At 37.3% G+C, this 23,494-nt stretch overlaps 1 protein-coding gene across 3 annotated transcripts in view; it reads left to right on the plus strand.

The window, feature by feature from the left end:
- Positions 1 to 23,494, plus strand: part of GABRA5 (gamma-aminobutyric acid type A receptor subunit alpha5) — an 82,840-nt gene that overhangs the window by 30,866 nt on the left and 28,480 nt on the right. For all 3 annotated transcript variants that reach the window (XM_004779161.3, XM_004779158.3, XM_004779162.3), the window contains exon 7: positions 16,347 to 16,429. In XM_004779161.3, the coding sequence (XP_004779218.1) occupies positions 16,347 to 16,429 (83 nt within the window). The remainder of the gene's footprint in view (positions 1 to 16,346; positions 16,430 to 23,494) is intronic.

The raw sequence follows: 23,494 nt of genomic DNA on the forward strand, positions 1-23,494 counted from the left end.
TTTAGAACAATTATTTTGAATTCTTTGTTGGACAAATCCTGGATCTCCATTTCTTTGGGCCCGGTTACAAGAAGTTTATTGTGTTCCTTTGGTGGAATCATGTTTCACTGATTCTTTATGAATTCTGTGGCAAGCACTGCCACAAGTGGCTGTAATCGCTGCTGGGTTCTTAGCAACATCTCCATGGTCCGTGACTAGGGATCAGGGTATGTGGCTGTGGTGGCTAGAACCAGTGGACATATTTTTGGAGGTGCCAGCTGCAGGTACCTGTGTAGGGAGGGGCTGGTCACATGTAGTGGTGGGAGCCAGGACAAGCAACAAGGCCTAGGGCCAGCTGTGGACTCACTGGCAGCATGGGGGCCCTGGCTGTCTGTGTATAATTCTGGGCTGCTGGATTACACCACAGACACATAGTAGTGGAGACTAGTGATGGGGATCAGACTAGTGATGCTTGTGCATAGCCTAAAGGGCTAGCTGCAGTTCCTGGGCTCCAGTGGGAGACACAGTGGGGAGGGACTTAGGTAGTTGGCATCAGTGACTGTGAATACCAGCGGGGCAAAAGCTGGCAGAATCTGCAGGGGTTCCATGGTTCCAGGGGCTAGCCATTGGTTTCTTTGGTAATAAAATCTGCTGGGTTTGTTCGCAGAGCAGATTACTGTGAACTGCTCTTGCTCCTACTGGGTGGCTGCTACTGGCAGTCCCTGTGTTTGTTCTCTGTTCTTCACCACCGCTGTCTCATTGACAGTCTTAGTTGGGTCGAAGTGAAGTGGGAACTTAAGGTGGTGACTTGAAAGGCCTGGGAAATGTCCTCCTGGCTCTAAGTAATGATAGTTTGAGGGGTGGAATGATGGAACCAAGCAAATTTGTCTTCCTTTCCTTTCTTCTGTGTGGTTATCTGCAGACTTTTGTTCCATTGTGCCACTAGAGTTTCTTAAGTGGATTTCAGTTCTCTAATAGAGCTATTTTTGTTCGTGGATAGCTGATTATTGATCTTTATGGGGTTATAGATGCTGGGCTCTCCTAAGTTGTCATTTTGGTGATGTTACTTCCCTACAGTCTTTCAATTGGGGTGATTTTTTTTTTTTGAAAAGCATTTTAAAAGTATGAATAAACAAATAGACTATAAATATTTTAATAGACTTCTAATAAGGAAATAGTAAACAGTGCTAATCTAATTTTTATTATTGAAATTATTTTTGTTTAAAATTGAACCTACCTTTTTTCCATAATGCTGTAGGCAATTTTAATAATGTCAATAAATATACACTATTAAATGTAAGCCTAGGAAATGTTGTTTTCTGTTAGCATTGAGATACAGAAGAAAAAGAACAGGGGAGAATAATAAGAGGGGACTTGCAGGCTGGAAATAAGGCCAGAATGGCTTCTTTAAGTCACTTTGCATTTGTAGCTAGAAGGATGCAGCAGCATTGGGTGGGTAAGAAAAAGGGTGTGCATAGACATGCAGAGCTCAGTATTTTAAGGAAACGGCAGGAAGTTTATGTGGGGAGTGAGGTCCACTTTAATGTATTTGGGGACCTCTCTTGTGTTTTAAGCTTAGGAGTCTGCTGCCTTGTGAAAAAAATATGGCTTAAAGAACTTGGGCTTCCAAGTGGCATCAAGGAGTCTTGCTTGCTTTATCTAGGTAGGAGATGAAGACAACTCTGCCAGAGGCAGAAGCCATGGGGGGAAAATGGACAGAGTCATTTGGGAGGGAGAACTGACAGGATTTGCTGATAGAACTGAAATGGGGTAGTCTCTGAGAAGTGTGCAGAGTCATTCCCAGATCTGTCTTGGCAGAAGTTGTGCTATTCCTCAAGGTAATGATTTGAAGGAAGGAAGGAATGGAAACACTTGGAAGGGCACCAGGGTTTCTTGAGAAGGTCAGAGAAAGGTTAAATTTTGTTTTAGATAGCTTGAAGTTGTGTAGTCTCTGAGACTGGTTAGTGATGATATGTAGTGCAGACAAAATGCAATCAAATTAGATGTTTATGTTTGGCTCTCAGCATTTTACTAAAGACTTTTCCTGAGTGTGGGGCAGCAGAGAGCAAGCTCTGGGCACCAAGCAGTCAGGGCACTGGTGCTCAGACTTGGCGGGATGGCAGACAGCATGAACCTTTCCTTCAGGGCTCTGAGTGGTATCCACTGCACTGGTGTTTACCTGCATTGGGTGCCCTGTCAGGCCCAAGCATACAAGCCATGCTTTGCTTACCTAAATAACCGAAATTTTCAAATGCTTCTGAAGGACGTATGCCTTCCCTCTCCCTGCTCTACATTCTTGGTGCAGCTGAGGTAGTGAAAACATCCTTACGGAAGATGTCAGTGCTAAACTTGGAACAATGTGTGAGCACATGTGTGTTGAGGGGCGGGAGTAAGAGGATAGGCTTTAATCTTCTGATTGAAAGTATATTATTAAACAGGGAGAGGAGAGTCAAGACAGATCTGTTTGGACAGATCTCCCTGAGTGTTAATTTAAATAACTAAGCAGTGACGCTAGGAGCTGACCCATAGTCTGACTGCTTCCTTGCCTTCACTCAATCCTTCACTTAACCATCATTTTCTCTCTACTTGCTATATCCCTTCACCAGGGCAAAAAAACCTGCATTGAACACCAGCTGTAGAATATGGATGGCACCGAGATAGAGGCTGTCAGATTTGGGAATACAGCAGTGAGTGAGGGGAGGCCTGGCTTTGTAAGTGGGAGAGGAAGGAGGAAGGGGTTCACAGAAGTCATATCTGAGCTAAGTCTTGAGGAGGTGTGGCAGTTGGGGAGGAGGTGTGGAGTTGCAGGGGTGTCCCAGATATAGGGACAAACATGTACAAAGTATCAGTTGAAAGTATCAGTTGAAAAGTGTATCCTGCAGCAGGAATAATACCTAAGTGATGGACAGACACTGATTCAGAGGATCCCTATATTCAGAGCAGTTCCTTTTGCTGTGGGCTGTGGGAAGTTTTAGGGCAAGGATCGGAAGAACATAGGCCACATAGGCCACACATCTACATTTCTACTCAGATGTCTGTGGAGTGGGAGGACTCACTGTTTTCATTTAACGGGAGGGGACATTATGAGGTCAGAGTCCACATCAAAGCCACCAGGTGAGAAAGTCCTGCCCTACACAGCAGGGAGCAGGGGCTGGACCCCTGGCCTGGGGACTGCCATGAACAGCAGCTACACCATTCACTTGGGAAGAAAAAATCAAAATAAAAAACCTTCTGGAAGGGATCCATGTCTCCATGTAATAACTAGGATTCTGTCTGAATACTTGGACTACTTAAAGAGAGACTAGCCATGTGCCTCAAGCATAAACCTTGTTCATCAGACCCGCTGGCAGGGATGTGGTTCTGTACTTCACCAGATGCTATCATCTCTTGGTCTCAGTTCCCATCAGGCAGATTAGAATGGTCACGGTAGCATCTTCTTGAGCTGGGGGAATCACCAATGAGATGGTACAGGCAAGGCTCCTAGCACAGCACCTCCCTGGACTCCAGCCTCACACAGGAGATCTTCTGTCCACACCCCCATCCTATGCGTGACAGTATGTGTTTTCTCATAGCTTTGGACTGTTGCACTTTCTTTGTCTTCTATTTACAATAAGTGGTCCAAGGTAGCCAAGGATCTTCTCCCAGTCACATCCAGATTCCCTCAGTTTTCCCTTCTTCTCCATCTCTTGGCCTCCAGAACACTGAGGCACTAAAGCATTTGTTGTCCTTCACGGCATGAGCCTTTGTTTTCCTGTAATCTCCACTCTCCAACAACGTTCCTTTCCTCACTCACTAGGAAGGATGATAAACCGTGTTATTCATGGCCACTCAAGGTGTGTTTCCTGCTCTCTCGAATGGAGGTTGAACATCTGTTTTGCCCTGTTTTGCATGATTGAACTAAGACTTGGCCACGTGGACCTAGAGAAAATAGGGTTCTTGTAGTGTTTTGTCTTCTGTATCACTCTTGGGTTTCTTTGAAAATTCATCTGCTTCTGTGGGTCCAACTACTCTCTGTCTACCTATATGCTTTAAGACACAGTCAAGCCCTGATTAATGGCCTAGAGGACACCTCCTCATGCACATTCCCCCAGTGTTTGAAACTCATTCCAGTGTTCTCAAATAGTGACTGCTTCCCTAGTTCTTTGTTAACCAGCTGGTTTTGAATATCACTGCCTGCTTTTTTATTATTTCTCTACTGTACTGCGCTGGCCCTTCTGGGGGCCACCTTCTACTCAGCTAGCATGGTGCAGAGCAGTCATCGCCACTTGTAGGACTAACTGTGTACTGGGGACATAACTAACCCACGGAGGGGCTTTTTACTGCTTTTTAAAAATTACACTGCTAAAAATAATGCACCATTTCTATGTTGATGACCCTTTACTGAGTGCCTTGAACTCAGCAATTTGAAGAATAGTGAGAGAAACCTGAAACCTTACCTGATTCACAGAAACTCAGAAACTCCAGATAGTCTAGAATATTTGTCTGGTTTTGTGGGAGTGATAGACTGTCAAAATGAGTTACTGTGCATTCCACATATAAGTGAAATTATATGGTATTTGTCTTTTTCTAATTTGTCTTATTTCACCTCTGGGTCTATCTATGTTGGCACAAATGGCAAGATTTCATTGTTATTTTGTGACTGAGTAATTAATATTCCATATGCACACACACCAATATTCTTTATGCACTAAAAAACAAAACAAGACAAACAAAACAGAAACAAATCTAAACACAGAGAACGAACTGGTGGTTGCCAGAGGAGAGGTGGTTGGGAGGATGAATGAAATAGATAAAGAGGATTAAGGAGCACAAACTTCCAGTCGTAGAATACATGAATCAAGGAGATGAAAAGTACAGCATAGGGAATAAAGTCAACAATATGATAACTTTTTATGCTAACAAATGGTAACCATCACATTCATACATTTCATAATGTATAGAATTGTTTAATTATGATATACACTTGAAACTAATAAAATACTGTATGTCAACTACACTTCAGTAAAATAAAGAGGTCACCAAAGTAGAAAATAAAGCATTTTGAAATGTGAAGTGTAAAGAAGAGGTTGAGAGCAATGACCCTGAGTGGCAATTCTAGATGGATAGTCAGTGTCAAGTCTCTGAGTATGGAAAAGGAAATCCCCTCTGCTCAGTGAATAAAGGTCAACAGAAAACTCAGTGTAAGTCCTGTATTTTGGAGGATGCAGGCTGCTCTGATGTGGCTGCCCTTATATCAATCTTCTTAGCCTCACTTGGTACATCAAGTGTCTGTGCCCCCACCTGCTGCAACACCATGCTTTCTATTAGCTCTCCTAAAGAAGGATGTGGTGTCATTATTTGAAAGATTCTGGGTCTTAAAACATGTCAAATAACATTCTAAAACCAGATGAAATGTCCCATTCATCATCTTTAACATTCAGAAATCTGGAAGAAGGGATTCAGGAATTGAAAATAGCACCGGCTCACTACTAAGCATGCCCTATACCCTAAGACCTCTTTGTAAGCTCAGTGGACTATTGTTTTTCTGTTCTTTATATAATTTATCTTATCTTTAATATTTCTTTCCTTCAATTAGTTTTAGGTTTAATTTGCTTTTCTTTTTCTAGCTTCTTAATTATGAAATGAGATTGTTTTCTCTTTTTTAATGTAGACATTTTATAACTCTGAATTTCAACCTAGGGACTGTTTTTGTTGCATCCCAAAAGTTTTAGTATGCTGTGTTTTTCATTTCTGTTCATTTCAATGTTATTTTCTGATTTCTCTTGTGATTTAGATTTACTTGTTACTTAGTAATATGTTTATGAAGTTTTCACTTTTCCTTCTGTTACTGATTTTTTATTTTATTCCACTGTGGTCAGAGGAGATACTCTGTATGATTTCAGTATTTTTAAATTTATTGAAACTTGTTTTGTGGCTGAACACATGGTCTATCCTAGATAACATTTCATGTGACCTTAAAAAAATGTATATTCTCCTGTTGTTGGATGGAGTGTTCTGTATATGGCTGCTTGGTCTGGTTTGCTTATAGTGTCTTCTCTTTAAGTCCTCTATTTTGTGACTAATATTATGTCCAGTTTTTCTAACCATTATTGAAAGTGAAGTATTGAAGTGAGTTCATGTATGTATATAATTTCTCTATGTTATGATACATTGAACATTTTATCATTATATAGTGTCCTTTTAACAAATTTTGTCTTACATTCTCTTCAGTCTAAATAGAATGTCTTCTTCTATCTTTTCACTTTCAACTTCTTGGGTTTTGGGAACTAACATGAATCTGCTATTGACAGTATAATTCATATTTCTTTATTGATTCTCTCAGTCTCTGCCTGTTAATTGAAGTTTTTATTCCATTTATATTTAATGTAATTACTGACAAGAAAAGACTTGGCCTTTTTTTTTCCTATTTGCTTTCTATTTGTTTTATTTTGTTTTTGCTTCTTAATTTTTCTATTAGTATCTTCTTTTGTGTTCAGTTGATTTTTTTTTCCTAGTGTACCATTTCAATTCCATATCATTTCTCTGACTGTATATATTTTAGTTACTTTCTCATTGGTTACTCTGGGTATTTAAATTAACATCTAAATTCATGAAAATCAAATTTTAATTAATACCAACTTAGTTTTAGTGGTATCCCAAAACCTTGCTTGCATAGCTCTGTTCCCTTATTGTTAATTGTAAAAAATTACATCTTTTTACATAGTATAGCCACTAATGTAAATTAATAATTCTCATCTTATGCATTTGTCTTTTAAATAATATAGAATAAGAGAGGAGTTATAAACCAAAATATAATACTGGTATTTATATTTATGTATGTTGTTAAAATCTGGAAGAGTTCCACAAAAATTAAAACTCTCAGTCTTTGCAGAAGTTCTAGATGTGTTGGGGTGCTCCTTCAGTCCTTAGCCAGGCAGTTTACAATTTCCATAGCTTTCATTCCTTGCATTTGAAGGGCCCTTAGCTCAGCTGGAAGTGAGAACTCAGTCTTCTTAGGTCTTTTCTGAGCATGCATCCAGCCCTGGGCATGCACATATTTTTCTAGATTATCTGGAAGATGTAGAGTTTTTAACCCTTACTTCCCCAAGTATCCCTTTCCCTAGCCTCTCCTTCCTAGACTTTGCAGTCTGTCTGTTGCTTGCCCCAATTGTATACATTGCCCCATGGCTTGTGGTGAATATATTTGTTTTTAAATGTTTTGAACAAATGGTCCTTTAGAGGACCCCATAGCCTTGGAAAACTATGAGTCAGTTAAAATGAAAGCATACCCTGAGTCAGTCCTTCAGGGACCTTGAAGGACCTTCAGGGATCCTTGAAGGGACCTTCAGCAAACTGCAGCAGGATGTGGGCTGCCATTTTCAAGGTCACTGCAGAGCTAGAGGATGGGGGCTGATAGCATTAAGCTCAAATGCCACAGAGCTTGCTCACTGAAATTCAGGTATTCATTTTCTTCACTAAGCATTCTCCTGGCTATCGTAGGTTCTTCATTAGATTCCAGTTTTCTAAAGAAAAGAAAAAAGATAATGCTGACAGTTTTTGTCAGCTTATTCCTTGTTTTGTGGATGTTCCCTAATTCACCACTTTTGCTGATGTCACCTTTACTTCTCCCCAGGTATTTTTAAGGCATCTATTACGTGTCAAGCTTTGCATTATATATTTGTATTCAGGACTTAAAACAGCAGTGTAAAATAAGCTTTATAATCCCCTTTAGTGGATAGTTTGGGTCCAGGAATGTTGAGTAACTCAGCAAGTACACAGAGCCTGATATGAGAGTTCAAGTGGGGTCTCTTTAATTCTACTACCTCTTTTCTCTGCTTTCTCATATGTTACAGTATTGGTTGCCTTATGGTTTATGATTAAAGACATACTTGAATTTCATTTTGAGAAAGGAACTTCTTTGTATATTTGTGCTATTCCTTTTTTTGCAGTGGGTTTTTTGTTTTGTTTTGTTTTAAATTGTTCAGGCTTATTTATTTTCTACATTTGATCTAATAATAATTATTGCTGGGCATGTGAATACATATAAAAATTTAAAGAAAATATTTCCACTACCAGGTTAATCATTACAGTGCCTTCCTGAGAAACAGGAGTATTAAGAATAGATACAGCCATGTAAATCAAAATAGATGAATAAAGTTTGTGTTCCCTTTTGATAAAAATATGCTAAATTTGAAAAATTATCACACATACACTAGTTTTCTCAACATAAGTGAGAATTGCTGACATCTTCTTCCCAATAGCGGAAGAGGAATGCTAAGTTCAAAGAGAATTTTTAGCACAGCATAATTCCAATAGTTGGTCTCATGTACATTCTTCTTACAATAAGAGTTCAAAATGAATAAATTAGCCCTCAACTAACTAATGAAATCTGTAACTCAAGCTTGAAGTAAGTTGTAGAATATATGTCTGTTGCTAAAAAGAAGATATTTATTATGTTAAAACACAGTTTTTAAGGTGTGAAACTCTACAATTGTATAAATCAGAACATTCATCATTTTAGTATATTCTTATTTCAATTTTCAGATAGTTTCCTAATTTCTGCTTTTTACAACGTTTTCTTTCACTAAATTTAAATTCTGTTATATTTTAAGCAGGTCACCGCACACTCTATTCTTTTAGCTCTTCATTGGATACTCCCCATTCCCATACCTCACTAACCCCTGATGAACTTTGTATCTCATCTCTTCGTGATCTCAGGCAGAACCTCTGCCTGTGATTTGGGTAGGACCAGGGTTAGTGCTATGGTGAAGATCCCTTAGAAAGTTGGCTAACCAGGACAAGCACAATGGTCAGGATCTGGAAGCAGCTAGGCTTGCAGTTTTGATCTGGACCAAACACAATTGCAGATCTACAATCATCACAAAAGGGACCAGTACACACATTACAGTTAATAAAAAGTCAAGGGAATGGATGAGCCTGGCAATGACCTTTGGATTCCAGCATACACAGTTCCCAACTTGACAATGTTTAGATTCAAAAAGTTCAGTTTTTACATATTTGACTGAGTTTTAAAATACATTTTTCCTCAAAACATTATTATAAGTTGTAATTAGATTCCCAAGAACTGGTAATTCCTAACTAACCAATAGTATGCATGGTATATCGTGTTAGTGATTGTTCATAACAAGTAAATGCAAGCAAATGAATGTTGCATTCTTTTATTTCATGAAAAAGTTTGCAGTTTTTTTCTTGAATGCAGGCATACAAGGGAGAAAGCTCCAGTCGGGCAGGATTTTAGCAAGAAGAAGGTATCAAAGGGAAATTTCTGAAGGAGAAATTTATGTAATTTATGTAATTTATATTATGTAATTTATATTTATATTATGTAATTTATATTAAATATAATATATTTACATATTTTATTAATAATAATGCCAATTCTCTGTAACTGAATACATGAATAAACTTTTCTGCATTTGTCAATCTAGAGGTGAGTCAAATATAAGAAGAGGAGGCCTATACTCCTCAGATCTAGGCTTGCTTTCAGCCACCCCCTCACAGTAGAAGAGATCCTCCTTGAATGCAGTGCGACTCTCCAGGTCCATCAACAGTGTGGATGTGACTTGCTATAGAGCAAGGAGAACTTTCCAGCAGCATTCCTCCTAGAGGGTTGAAGGATCCCTTCACAACCCCATGCAGGTGGGAATAAGCCAGAGGCAGCACAATGAGGCTACAATACAGAAAGGATGCTACCTGCAGGAATGCCAGGTGAACAGCATCAGCGTCACTCTATCCCAAAACCCTGCAGCCTTTCAGATGGGAACAGCTGTGGTAAATAGAAAGTTATCTACATTAAGCGTTCATCTGTTCTTTACAAGGAATCATAGGGCTAGAAACGTATCATTACCAAATGAAGCCTTATTTCTTTCACAACACCAATCATTAGATGCTGTGTTAATACTTAATTTTGAGTCCCCAAATAAATTTCATATATTGCCTGAGAGTCACTGTAGCATCTTTCAGAGAGGTTATGTTTCCACTGAGTGACTAGCTGAGGCATGATGTACAGCTCACAAACTGACCAAGGCAGGACACTTTGCACAAGATGCTATTTCATTAGCAAGGTCTGAATTTTCACAGTAGCTAACACTTTGTGAGCTATTTATAAATTGGCTAATATTTCTTTAATATTTCTTTCAAATTTCTTTCTTAACTTTAGAAAATGATTTCAAAATATACATGGGGCTCCTATTCATCACACTAAAAACTGGCCATTTGACTTGTAATACTATTTTTTAAGGGAAATTACTGTATTAGTTTTCCATTGCTGCTGTAACAAATTACCATGAACTTAGTGACTTAAGACAACATACATTTATTGTTCACTCCTCAGGAGACTAGAAAACATTTGGCAAGATTGTGTCTCTTTTAAATTCTCTAGAGAAAACTATTTCCTTGCCTTTTCCAGCTTCTACAGGATGTGTGTGTTGCTTGGCTCATAGTCCGGCATCACTCCTTCCATCATCACATCTCTTTCTCTGACTCTGACACTCCTTGGCTTTCTTCTTATAAGTAGCCTTATGATTACATTGGGATCAAACCCAGATAACCCAGGTTAATCTTCCCATCTCAAGAGCCTTAATACCATCCTATCTGAAAAATTCCTTTTTGCTGTGATAGGTAGGAAGGATTAGGACATGGCCATCTTTGGAGGTTATTATTTTGCCTATCACAATCTGTCTTCTGGTCCTCCCCAAAACTCATGTCTTTCCCCCATGCAAAAATATTAAACCCTTCCGAGTATCTCCAAATGTCACAACTCATTACAGCATTGAATTAAAGACCATATTCTCAACTAAATCTCAGCAGCTCAAAAGTTCCAAATATCATTATTGGAGATATCTAAATAAGCTACGCAAGTTGATTGGGTATGATCTACCCTGAGGCACAGTTCCTTCCCATTGTAAATTTGTGGAACTCAAGAAACACGTTTCTGCTTCCCAAATCAAATGGTTGGACAGGCATATGATAACAGTTACAGATATTCTCATTTGAAAAGGGAGAAAATGTCTGAAAAAAAAAAATGAAGCACTCTTCCCTCTCCGCCTTTTCAGTTCAAATTGGCAGTGTTTCTGCTGGTATAAAATTCTCAAAAGTTTTGCAGGTCTTCTATGCATGTCTAGAGAGTTCACACTACTGGACAAAAGGCTCCTACTTAAATCTTTCATGGATGATCTAATCTTTATCCCTGGCTTTTACGTACATAGTTGAGTGGTACCATGAGTCACATACCTAATCTCATAGAGTCTACTGTGTAACTGAACACTCTGACCTATTGATACTTTTGAGACATTAGTTTGTCCAACCATACCCTTATCTTTATTTTAAGAGCATTCTTCCCTGACAGTTTATCTCTTCTAATTATACCATCTTTTGCAACCTGGATAGACAGAATTTCCTAAATCAAGTCCTGGTCCCTTCAGTTGGCAGTTCTTCCCTCATCTTATCTTTTTCTTCTCACATTTTATTATAAGCAAAAGGAAGAAAAGAGGCCACAACTATAACACTTTGCTTGGAACTCTCATCTAAGTATCCAATTTCATTATTTTATCAGTTGCATATAACACCCAAAATTCTTTCTGGATTCTCTAGAGGAGAATCTGTTCCCTGCTCTTCCAACTTCGAGAAGCTACCCGCATTCCTGAGTTTATGGCCACATTGCTCTGATCTCTGCTTCTGTCCTCACATCTCCTTTTCTTACCTGGATACTCCTGCCTCTATTTCATAAGATCCCTTGTGATTATACTGGGCCCCTGTGGATAACCCAGGATAAGCTTCTGTGTCCCAAGGGACTTAATGTAATCACATTGGTAAAGCTCCTTTAGATACCAAAGTATCTATAGGTTTGGGAGTGTGGAGAGTTAGGACATGGGCATCTTTGTAGGACCATTTTTTCTACCTGTCACCACCATACCTTTTGCGACACTGATGTAGTATTTCCATGTGAGTGAAGAAGGCTCAAATCTAAACAGATTATTGGGTAGACATCTGGAGACTAACCCCCTTTTCATACTTACCAACTATTTTTTTTTTCTTTCAGAAAATAAAAGTGGCAGTTATTTTCTTTCTTCTTCAAATGGGATCAGAGAGGTTAAAAGACAGTTTTACAAAGTTTACACAGTTAGTTAGTGGCAAATTCTAGCTACCCTAGAATTTGGCTCTTTTAGCCATCTTAAAGTGATCCACTGTGAGCTGCCCCTGGTCAAGCAGAGAGCTCCCTAGTGAGTCCAGGACCCTAACCCCTTGATTAGTGTGATACAAATCCAAGTTGAAGCAAGTAGTTTATCTCACAAAATTCCCTTTCCTAAACCTAAAGAAAAAACTGTTGAAAATTGGGACATGTGTTTCAACAAGTTAAGGCTTGAATGTCTTAACAGAAATGGGAAGTATAATAGAAATTTGACCTCTGGGGGGAAATGCTGGATTCTTGGATCTACCAGTAATTCAGTGAAGTTTTTCCATAAGGCACATTTCTTAACCTTTTAGATTTTATTTCCTTCATCTGAAAAGTGAAAGTTTCTAGTAGGTGGCCTGGCTGGCCCCTTTGAGCTATGCCAATCTATTATCCCTTAGAGTGCTTTGATCTCAATTCTGTATGAAGGAGGTTGGTTGTGTATCAAGGCATTCTACATTTCAGGAAAACCATCAATGGAAGGCTTCCTCTTATCTAGAGATATTTTTTGAGTATTACAAAAGCATAGGCCATTTTTGAAATGTTCAAAGAGATAAAAAATTTGAATGTTGCTCCCCTACTGAGGCTGAAACATTTGCTATTGGGGGTTTAGCTGAATAATACATTCATCCTTTAGAAGAAAGATGCTATCATAGATATATATTTTCCCAGTGTTTGGAATTCCACTTCTAAGGAGGTATGTTAAAATGGGGGAACAATCCGTGAGGCTTTAATGATAGCACTTTTTGAAAGGGTAATTGTAGAATTACTATCTTTATTATGTTTTTACTAGAATTATTTTTTCTTTAAACATACTCTTTTTCTCAGGTCCAGCTAAATCCCGTCCACTGGTCTCTTCCCGCCATCACTAAACTCTCTGCTCCTGCAGCTATATTCTGAAAGCAGACTTCTTAGTGTATAATCCCTATCATCTTTATATGTTAGTGCAGTAACTTTCAGGAAGTAACCAGCTCTCAGGGCCGAATAGCCAGAATAAAGCAGGACAAGAGATGAACTGAATAAGTAAGAGATGAGACCACCATGACAGAAAGGAACACTTCTCATCACTCTTGTAAATACATCGTGCTGGCCAAGAAAGAAGGAGGGCATGAGGAAAAGGGGGAAAAGCCAGGAATGGGCAGTATGCCCAAGGTGGGAGGTCAAGTCTCCATGAGGGGATCTTCTCTGACAAGTAGGGGCAAACATTAGAAATGCCAGGTGGCAGTGCCTCCCGTGGTCATGGGAATGGAAGCAACGTACCAACGTGAGCACAAGAGGGAAGAGGAATTAACCATGATTCACGACACTGTCAAGGACTCAGCCAACACATCTGGCTTCAAGTCAGCCTCCAGACCCAGTGGGAAGTAGAGAGTTTCCTGGGGGACAGAAGCTCAGTTATATGAGCTGGCAGACATGGCTGTGTCTAGAGAGAAGCTTTCTCCGTGGAGGGACCATCTCCACATCACACGGATGATGGGAGTGGGTCCCATAAAATTGTCAGCATTTTGGGAGGGCAACTTAAAGACTGCCGTGCTGGGTCTGCTGGCTCAAGTGTGCAGTACCTGTGGCTGGCCTAAGACAGGATCACCTGAAGCATCCCCGCTTACAGCCTACCTCACACTGGTCCCACTGCCTGAGCCCAGGGCCGTCTTTGCACCTGCATCTGTAAACTGAACAGAGACTGTAGACCAGCCCAGAATCCCCAAATCAAACCTGTTCTCCTTTAAGCTCCTGCAGCCCTGCTGTCTTGTGTGCTGCTTCTCACATTTATTGCTTTTACATGGCATTACAGCTTTATACATACTTACTAAAAAATTTGCTTCTGAAGAAAAATTTTATGTTTTCTGAGCTCATTGTGACTTTACTGTCCAAAACATTTTTGACTCTTAAGTTCTCTGTCCCACTATTTGCTTTACTTTAAAAATTTCTTAAACTTGCTAACAAACAGATAAAGTCAACATTATTTTCTTTTGTGTTGGCCGAATGCTCTCTTCACAGGCTGTGATTTTTTTTCTTAAAGATTTTATTTATTTATTTATTTATTTATTTGACACACACAGGGGGTGCACAAGCAGGGAGAGTGGTGGGCAGAGGGAGAGGGAGAAGCAAGCTCCCTATTCTGCAGGGAGACTGATGCCGGACTCAATCTCAGAACCCTAGAATCTTGACCTGAACCCAAGACAGATGCTTAACTGACTGAGCTACCCAGACGCCCCCAGGCTGTGATTTTTAAGTCAAAATTTTCTTAATTCTGATAAGTTAATACGTTATCCACTTCATGGTCTCTGATAATAGTCCTTTTACATAATTTATGTTTGAAGAAGTCCATTGCAGATTATTTATGAAATAAAACAATCTAAAAGTCTAACAATAATCACTTAAATATATATTCATTATTATGTTATATTATCTATGTATCTGTATATAGTGTATACAGATACATATACCCACACATCTGCATCCTAGAATTAAATAATTCATCTTTCGAAGTTATGATTATATAGAGATTTTCACATAGGAAGTACTCTGTTCCCAATGTTAGGTATATGAAAGATTGAATTTTGTATGCCAAGAACAAAAAGAAAATAAACCATAAAACCAAAAAGAAAATATACGTACATGTCGGAAAACTCTGGACAAAACTTACCAGGTAAAATTATAAGTGAAATGATATCTATATATGGTTTTCTCCTTTACAATTCTCCTGTACTTTCCCATATCCTTCTTTGAACATATACAGTGTATCATTTTAAATGCCATCTCCCTGCCTGAATGTGGTATGTGGTGCTGGGTTCTAGTCCATATGCACTCCCACCTTTTAAGCATTACTCCATCCCTGGGGGAATGGTGCCTCAAACCAGAGGCAGCATATGATTTCTTCTCTTTGACGGACACAGACATTTCTTGCACTGGCTCCATTCTGGGAATACATACATTAACTACTCTGTCTGCAGTTATAAAGTGTGAGTTCTGTACGCAATTTAATAACCAAAAGTTAATCTGTTTTAACAAGTGGAAGTAGTAAAGGCAAAAATGAGTGTTTTTACATTTTTATTCTCACCCTGGGCACATAGGCAAGATCCAGATTCAATATAAGAAGGAAGGACCAGTAGTGCTAATACCATGTCAAATTAACATTTGTATAAAAATGTAATTATAACATCTGTTTAAAGGTGAATGTTTTCTATTATGATTTCGTTCTGTATAATTTCATTTTAAATAGTAGAATAAGAAACTTAAACAGATTAACTCATTAATGAAATTTAGATTCACTATCTAATTAGTAAAGTCTGTAGAGGAGTAAAGGCAGGACAGTGTGGCAACATTGGAAGTGTGCAGAACCTGTTACCAGTTAGTATGTGGTAGACATGCCATTACAGAGACACAGCAATCGGGGGCCTGGTTTCAGATCATGACTCCACAACTTAATAGTTCTACATACTTGTCCTGATTCTTTAATATCTGTTCCATACTTTTCTGCCTTAGAAACTGGGATATTAACAGCAGCAAATCTCCTAAAGCTATTTTGATTAGTTGTGTTAATGCAGCTAAGCATTTAACACAGTGCCTGGCATAGATCTGGTGGATATTATGTCCATTACTGTTTGAGACATTGGTGACAGTGGTCATAGATGGCGGTATTATTATCTGGGAGACCAGGCTTGAATTAAAAACAATTAGTTGTTCCAGAAAGTTGCTCTCATAACAATTTCACCTACTCTTTAGTGTCATGTCATCAGTCCAGTACACAATAATTATAGCCAGCTTCTGGTTAAAATGTGGACTGAACATTTATTACACAATTATGTTTTTTGAGGTTATCAAGTATTTTAGAAAATACATATATTTTCAGCCTTGTCAAAGTAATTTTTCTTAGATTATTCTGAATATGGGATGGGAAACAAAGAATAAATCATTTTTAAAGGCATCTGAAAATTGCTTTACAAGTGGTAATGTATGTACAGACACACACACCAACCCACAGAACCGATTAGATTTGACTTAAACCTTATTTCTAAATGCATCTTCAATGCAAGCCTGTACAATTTGGTGAAATAGTTTAGGCAATTTCATGAAATATGGTAATTAAAATAATGAGTTACATACTTAATATGGCTTATTGGAACATGGTGACTGCCCAGTAAATAGCCAGAATTGGCGAGTTATTTAAAGATCTTCATCTCTTACTTTTCAGCCTGACCATCTCCGCAGAGTGCCCAATGCAACTTGAGGATTTCCCGATGGATGCCCATGCTTGCCCTCTGAAATTTGGCAGCTGTAAGTTGTTTTCACAAGTAAGAACCATGGATATACTTTTGGGGTTATTTCCACATTCATTCAGAATTTAGGTTCTGTATGCAAATAAAGCACAATATGTGGCAGTCTGCTTGAGAAGACTGGAATGTTGCGGATTACTCATACCTTTGTCCTTGTCTGCAGCCTCATCCTCACTTCTGAAATGTTGGAAGGCAGCGTTAGAACCAAACTGTTCCCTTCTTTCTTTGTGCTATCCATTTGTGCTTAAGTTATGTGAAGTTTTCATTTTTGAAATCAGAAGAATGTGCTCTTTGAGACTGAGCATCAGGTTTTTTATAACTGATGAACCAATATTGTTACATTATCATTAATTAAGGTCCATAACTTACGTTAGTGTTCATTCTTGTGTTGTATACTATATAGGTTTTGGTAAGTGTATAGTGACATGTTTACATCATTATATTATCATACTAAGTGGTTTCACTGCCCTTAGAATGTTGTGCTCCACTGATTCACCCTCCCTTCCATCAGTCCCTAAAAACTACTGATCTTTTGTATCCATAATTTTTCCTCTTCCAGAATGTCATATAATTGGAATCGTATAGTATGCAACCTTGTCAAATTGCTGCTTTTACTTTGTAATATGTATTTATGGTTTCTCCATGCCTTTCATGGTGGAAAAACTTATTTCCTTTTAGTGCTGATTACTGGTCCATTGTTTGGTAATACCATAATTTATCCATTCACTTGCTGAAGGACATCTTGTCATATCCTTGTGACATATGATACTGAATAGCTTTTCTTTTTTTTTAATTAAGTTCAATTAGCCAACATATAGTACATCATTAGTTTTTGATATAATGTTCAACAATTCATTAGTTGCACATAATACCCAGATCACATGCCCTCCTTGGTCCCCATCACCAGCTACAATCCCCCCTCCCAACTTTTTTCCCAGAGTCCAGAGTCTCTCATGGTTTGTCTCCCTCTCTTGAGTTCTTCCCATCCAGATTTCCCTCCCTTATCCTGTGGTTCTTTGCACTATTCCTTATATTCCACATATGAGTGGAAATGTATGATAATTGGGTTTCTCCAACTGACTTATTTAGCATAATCCCCTCCAGTCCCATCCATGTTGGTGTAAATGGTAGGTACTCATCTTTTCTGATGGCTGAGTAATATTCCATTGCATGTATGAACCACATCTTCTTTATGCATTCATCTGGTTGAAGGACATCTTGGCTTCTTCCACAGTTAAACTACTGAATAACTCTTCATATATTTATTTGCTCTCTGTTCATGGTATTTTGGTGAGGTGTTTGTTCAGGGCGTTTGCCCATTTTTAATCTGCTTGTTCATGTTCTTATTGTTTAATTTCAAGAGTTCTTTGTATATTTTCTGTACCCATTCTTTATAAGATATGTATCTTGCAAATATTTTCTCCAAGTCTACAACTTATCTTCTCATTTTCTTGACAATGTCTTTCATATAGCAGGCATTTACAACTTTAATGAAGTCTAGCTTATGAATTACTTCTTTAATGGATGATGTCTCTGAGGTATATAAAAATAAGGTTATCTATATTTTCTTCTGTATCATCATCTAGGAGTTTTATAGTTTTACATTTTACACATAGATCTGTGATCTATTTTGAGTTATTTTTTTGTGAAGATACAAGGTCCCTTTGTAGATCCTCTTTTTTTCTTTTTTTTCAATTTGCATGTGGGTGTGTAGTTGTTTCAGCACCATTTGTTGAAAAGACTATCTTTAATCTATTGTATTGCCTTTGGTCCTTTGTCAAAGATCAGATGACTTGGTTTGTGTGGGCCTATTTTTGACCTTTCTAATCTGTTCCATCGTTGTGTTTGCCTATTCTTTTGCCAATACTACCCTGTCCTGAATACTATAACTTTTTTTTAATACTATAACATTTTTTAAAGAATATTTTTATTTAGGGGTGCCTGGGTGGCTCAGTGGGTTAAGCTGCTGCCTTCGGCTCAGGTCATGATCTCAGGGTCCTGGGATCGAGTCCCGCATCGGGCTCTCTGCTCGGCGGGGAGCCTGCTTCCCTCTCTCTCTCTGCCTGCCTCTCCATCTATTTGTGATTTCTCTCTGTCAAATAAATAAATAAAATCTTAAAAAAAAAAAAAAAAGAATATTTTTATTTATTTATTTGAGATACAGTGAGAGTGAAAAGGGGGCGGAGAGCATGACTGGGGGGAGGGGCAGTGGGAGAGAAAGAAGCAGGCTCTCCTCTGGGCAGGAAGCCCAACTCAGGGCTTGATCCCAGGACCCCAGGATCATGACCTGAGCCAAAGGCAGACACTTAACTGACTGAGCCACCCAGGCACCCCAAGTACATGAAGAAAACTTAAAGCTATATTGCTAAGGAAAAGAAACCTATCTGAAAAGGCTACATACTCTGTAATTCCAACTATATAACATTCTGGAAAAGGTAAAGCTATGGGGACAGTAAAAAAGATCAGTGACTGCCAAGGGTTAGGTAGGGAAAGAGGGACAACAGAGGATTTTTTTAGGGCAGTAAAAATTATTCTGTGAATACTCTAACATTTTATACTCAGTCTTGAAGTTGGGTAGTGTCACTTCTCTGGCTTTGCTCTTCTCCAATATTATGCTGGCTATTCTTTTGCCCCTCCACATAAACTTTAGAGTCAGTTTGTTAATATCCACAAAATAACTTGCTGGGATTTTTATTGTTATTGCATTCAATCTATAGATCAAGTAGGGAAGAAGTGACATCTTGACATTATTTAAGCCTCCTGTTCATGAACAAGAAATAACTCCATTTGTTTAGCTTTTTATTTCTTTCATTAAAGTTTTGTACTTTTCTTTATATAAACCAGATTACCTTGGCCCCAAACCAAAGATATTGCAAAAATGACAAAACTTTGGATCAGTATCCCTCATGTATAGAGACCTTTTTAAAAGTCCTTAACAAAGTACTAGTACATTGGATTCAATAAAATGAATAATACACTATGACCAAAATCAAGTAGTTTATTCTAGAAATGCAAGACTGAGTTATAATCCACTATTTTTTTTCACTATTTTAACATTCTAAACAAGAAAACCAACATAATAGGGGCGACTGGGTGAGTCAGTCGATTAAGTATCCGACCTTTGGTTTCAGCTCACATCATGCTGTCAGGATTGTGAGATCAAGCCTCATGTCAGGCTCTGCACTGGGTATGGAGCCTGCTTGGGATTCTCTCTCTCATCCCCCTCTACCCCTCTACCCTGCTCACACACTCTCTTTGTAAAAAAAAATAAAATCTTTTTAAAAAAAGAAAAAAAGAAAACTAACATAGTTATATCAATTGATGCAGGGAAAACATTCTCAGAAAACTAATAGTAGAAAAGACACTCCCAAATTTGATAAAGTACTTCTACAAACAAACAACAACAATGAAAAACTTTAATTATAATATTACACTTAATGTAAAAAAAAAAAAAAGACTGCATAGTTTCCTAAGACTGAGAATAAGATATTGATGTCTGCTTTTACCACTTTTACTCAACATAAGGAAATTCTAGCCTTTGTAGTAGGACACGTAAGGGAAATAAAAGTGTACAGATTAGAAAAAGAAGAAAAACAGGTTGTTTTCTTGTTAATCTTTGTATCTTTTATTTGCTTGTCTTGTTTTATTGCATTAGTTAGGACTTCCAATTTTTTGCCTGGTTGTTTCACACCAGTTCTTGAGAAAGAGGTATTAAAATCTCCAAATATAATTGTGCATTTGTGTATCTCCACTTTCAGTTCAATCAGTTTTTGCTTTACATATTTTTCAGCAGATATTTGGTGAATATACATTTGGGATTGCTAGGGCTTCTTGGTGGATTTGCATAATATTCTTCTCTGTCCCTGGTATTTTTCTTTGTTTGAAATCAGCCTGATATCTATGTAGCCATTCTTGCTTTCTTTTTGAATAATGTTTGAATGATATTTTATTTTTTTCTTAATTTACTCTCAACACTTATATATCATTATGTGAAAATAAGTTTCTTGTAAATGGCATATAGCTAGGTCAGATTTTTTTTTTTTTAGGTCAGATTTTTTAATTAACTTTGTCAATCTATGCCTTTTAATTGGTGTATTTTCATCATTTACATATAATGTATCTATTGATATGTTAGTGCTTGGGTCTGCCATTTGTTTATTTTTTGTTTTGTTCTCTATTTTTTTCATTTCTTTATAATCTTTTTTCTGCCTCCCTATTGGTTAACTGGATAATTATTATGATTAATTATTGTATTATTATTAAATTTTATTTACTTACAGTATTTTTTCTATACAGTTTTTCCTCAACTCATAAAGGGATTACATCTTGATAAACTCATTGTAAGTTGAAAATATTGTAGGTTGGAAACACATTTATTATACCTAATCTATAGAACATTATACCTTAATCTAGCTAAATGTGCTCAGAATACTTACGTTAGCTGACAGTTGGACTATATCATCTAACATAAAGCCTCTTTTTTTATAAAGTGTTGAATATCTCATGCAATTTATTGAATATTACACAAAAATGGAAAACAGAATGGTTGTATGGGCATAGTATGGTTGTAAATGTGTCAGTTGTTTACCCTTGTGATCATGAGGTCGATTGGGAGCTGTGGCTCAGTGCCACAGCCCAGAACCACATATTGCTAGCCTGGGAAAAGGTCACAATTCAAAATTTGAAGTGTGATTGATACAAAAGATGTATTGTTTTATAGCATCATGATGAAAAGTCCTAAGTCAAACTATCTTAAGTTGGAAACTGTTTATGTATATTTTTTGTATAGCTTTTTAGTTGTTGCTATAATTGTTTACATACAGTTGACTCTTGGACAATATGACAGAGGTACCAACTTCCCACACAGTTGAAAATTCATGTATAACTTTTGACTCCCCAAAACTTAATTACTAATAGTCTACTGTTGACTGGAAGCTTTACCAATAACCTACTCAATTTACACGTATTTTGTATGCTATAGGTATTACATACTGTATTCTTATAATAAAGTAAGCCAGGGGAAAGAAAATGTTATTAAGAAAATCCTAAAGAAGAGAAAATATATTACAGTATTTTACTATACTTATAAAAAAAAAAACCCATTTATTAGCGGACCTGTATGTTCATACCCATGTTGTTTAAGGAGTCAACTGTTTACATAGCTTATCATTTAACTAGATCAAATGAAAAATAAAAACCTTACCTCCCTTTTATGTGCTTATCTTCCCAGAATTATAATACAGTTGCCTAAAGATGTTCTTTTTGTACATCTAGAACCATATCAGAGAGTGCTGTAGTTTTTATTTGAACTATCAAACTTCGTTTTACAAACTCAAGAAGGAAAATTCTATTATATTTACTCATATTTTTACTTACTGTGTTCTTTCTTAAGTGTTCCAAGATTTCTTTTTTAAAACTAAGCTGTTTTATAATAAAATACTAATAAAAATTTAGTAAATAAAATAAAAATACTAACATGATAAAATATTTTTAAATAAAACTTATTTTATAACTCCTTAGCAAACTTCTGTTAGCTATTTTTTAGGATAGACTAGATTGGCTTTGCTCCATTAATTGTCAAAGATCAGTTGACTTGGTTTCTGTGGTTCTATTTTTGAGCTTTCTAATCTGTTCCATTGGTGGTTTTGCCTGTTTTGCCAATACTACTCTGTCCTGAGTACTATAACTCAAGCAATAAATTCTCTTTGTTTTCCTTCATCTGAAAATTTTTTATTTTACCCTTCATACCTGATGATTATTTTCATCAGATATATTGTGTTCTGATAGTTCTTTGACACTTGAAAAATGTGTTGCTTTATTCTTGCTTTCTTGCTTACTGATACCACTCAAATCATTTTTCCCTTATTGGTAAGATATTATTTTTCTTTGGTTGCTTTCAAGATTTTTTCTTTGCCTTTAGTTTTCAGAGGTTCAACTATGATTTGTATAGGTGTAGCTTTCTTTGAGTTTATCCTGCTTGGGCCTTCCTAAGCATCTTGAATCTAGATTTTTGCCAAATTTACAAGTTTGAGCAATTATTTTTGAATACTTTTTCTGCCCCAGCCTCTTTCTCTTCTCTTTTCCTAAATCCAATGTCATGAATATTAGATCTTTTATTATTGTTGTTGTTATACCCCCCCATAGGTTTTGAAGCTCTTTTCATTTTCTTGGGTTCTCTCCATTTTTCATATTTCTGCTCTTTATTTTCTGTTATTTTATCTTTGAGTTTACTAATTCTTTCTCTTTCCCCCTCCATCCTGCTTATGAATTCATGTATTGATCTTTGTATTATGTTTTTTTGTATCTTTCAGTTCTGTCAAATTTAATATTTCTGTTAACTTGACTGGGTCATGACATGCCCAGGAATTCGGTCGAGCATTATTCTGGGTGATGTCTGTTAGGATGAGTTTGGATAGATTAATAGATTGAGTGAAGCAGATTGCCTTTCCCAATGTGGGTGGGACTCATTCAATTAGTTGAAGTCCTGAATAGAACAAAAAGGTTGACCTTCCTATTACAAAGGAAAACTTCTCTTACCTGACCACCTTGATCAGGACCATTGGTCTTTTCCTGTCTTTGGATTCAAAGTGAAACATCAGCCCTTGCGGTCTCTGGCCAGCCAGTTCTGAGACTGGTAGTACACCATCAACTTTCCTGGGTCTTCAGCTTGCTGACTACAGGACTTCTCAGCATCCATTTTCACAAGAACCAATTCCTCATAATAAGCTTTTTTTAAAAAAAGAATGTCTACCTATGTTCTATTGGTTCTATTTCTCTGGAGACTAATACATATATTGGTTCTGAGAAGTGGGTGCTGCTGTAACAAATACTTAAAAATGTGGATGTTTCCTAAAAAAAAAAAGTAAAATAAAATGTGTAAGTGTCATTAGAACTGGATAATGGGTAGAGAGGCTGGAGAGTATTGTGGTGCAAGATAGAAAAAGCCAACATTGCTTAAAGGGACTTGGTGATTCTGATAAAAGATGAGAAGGGAAAAGGAGAGCTGGAGAGAAAGCCTTCATCTTCTTAGAGAATCTGTAAATAATCACGAACAGAATGCTGGTAG

This window comes from Mustela putorius, unplaced genomic scaffold (genome assembly GCF_011764305.1).
Source record: "Mustela putorius furo isolate JIRA1106 unplaced genomic scaffold, ASM1176430v1.1 tig00003972_pilon_pilon_pilon, whole genome shotgun sequence".
NCBI lineage: Eukaryota > Metazoa > Chordata > Mammalia > Carnivora > Mustelidae > Mustela > Mustela putorius.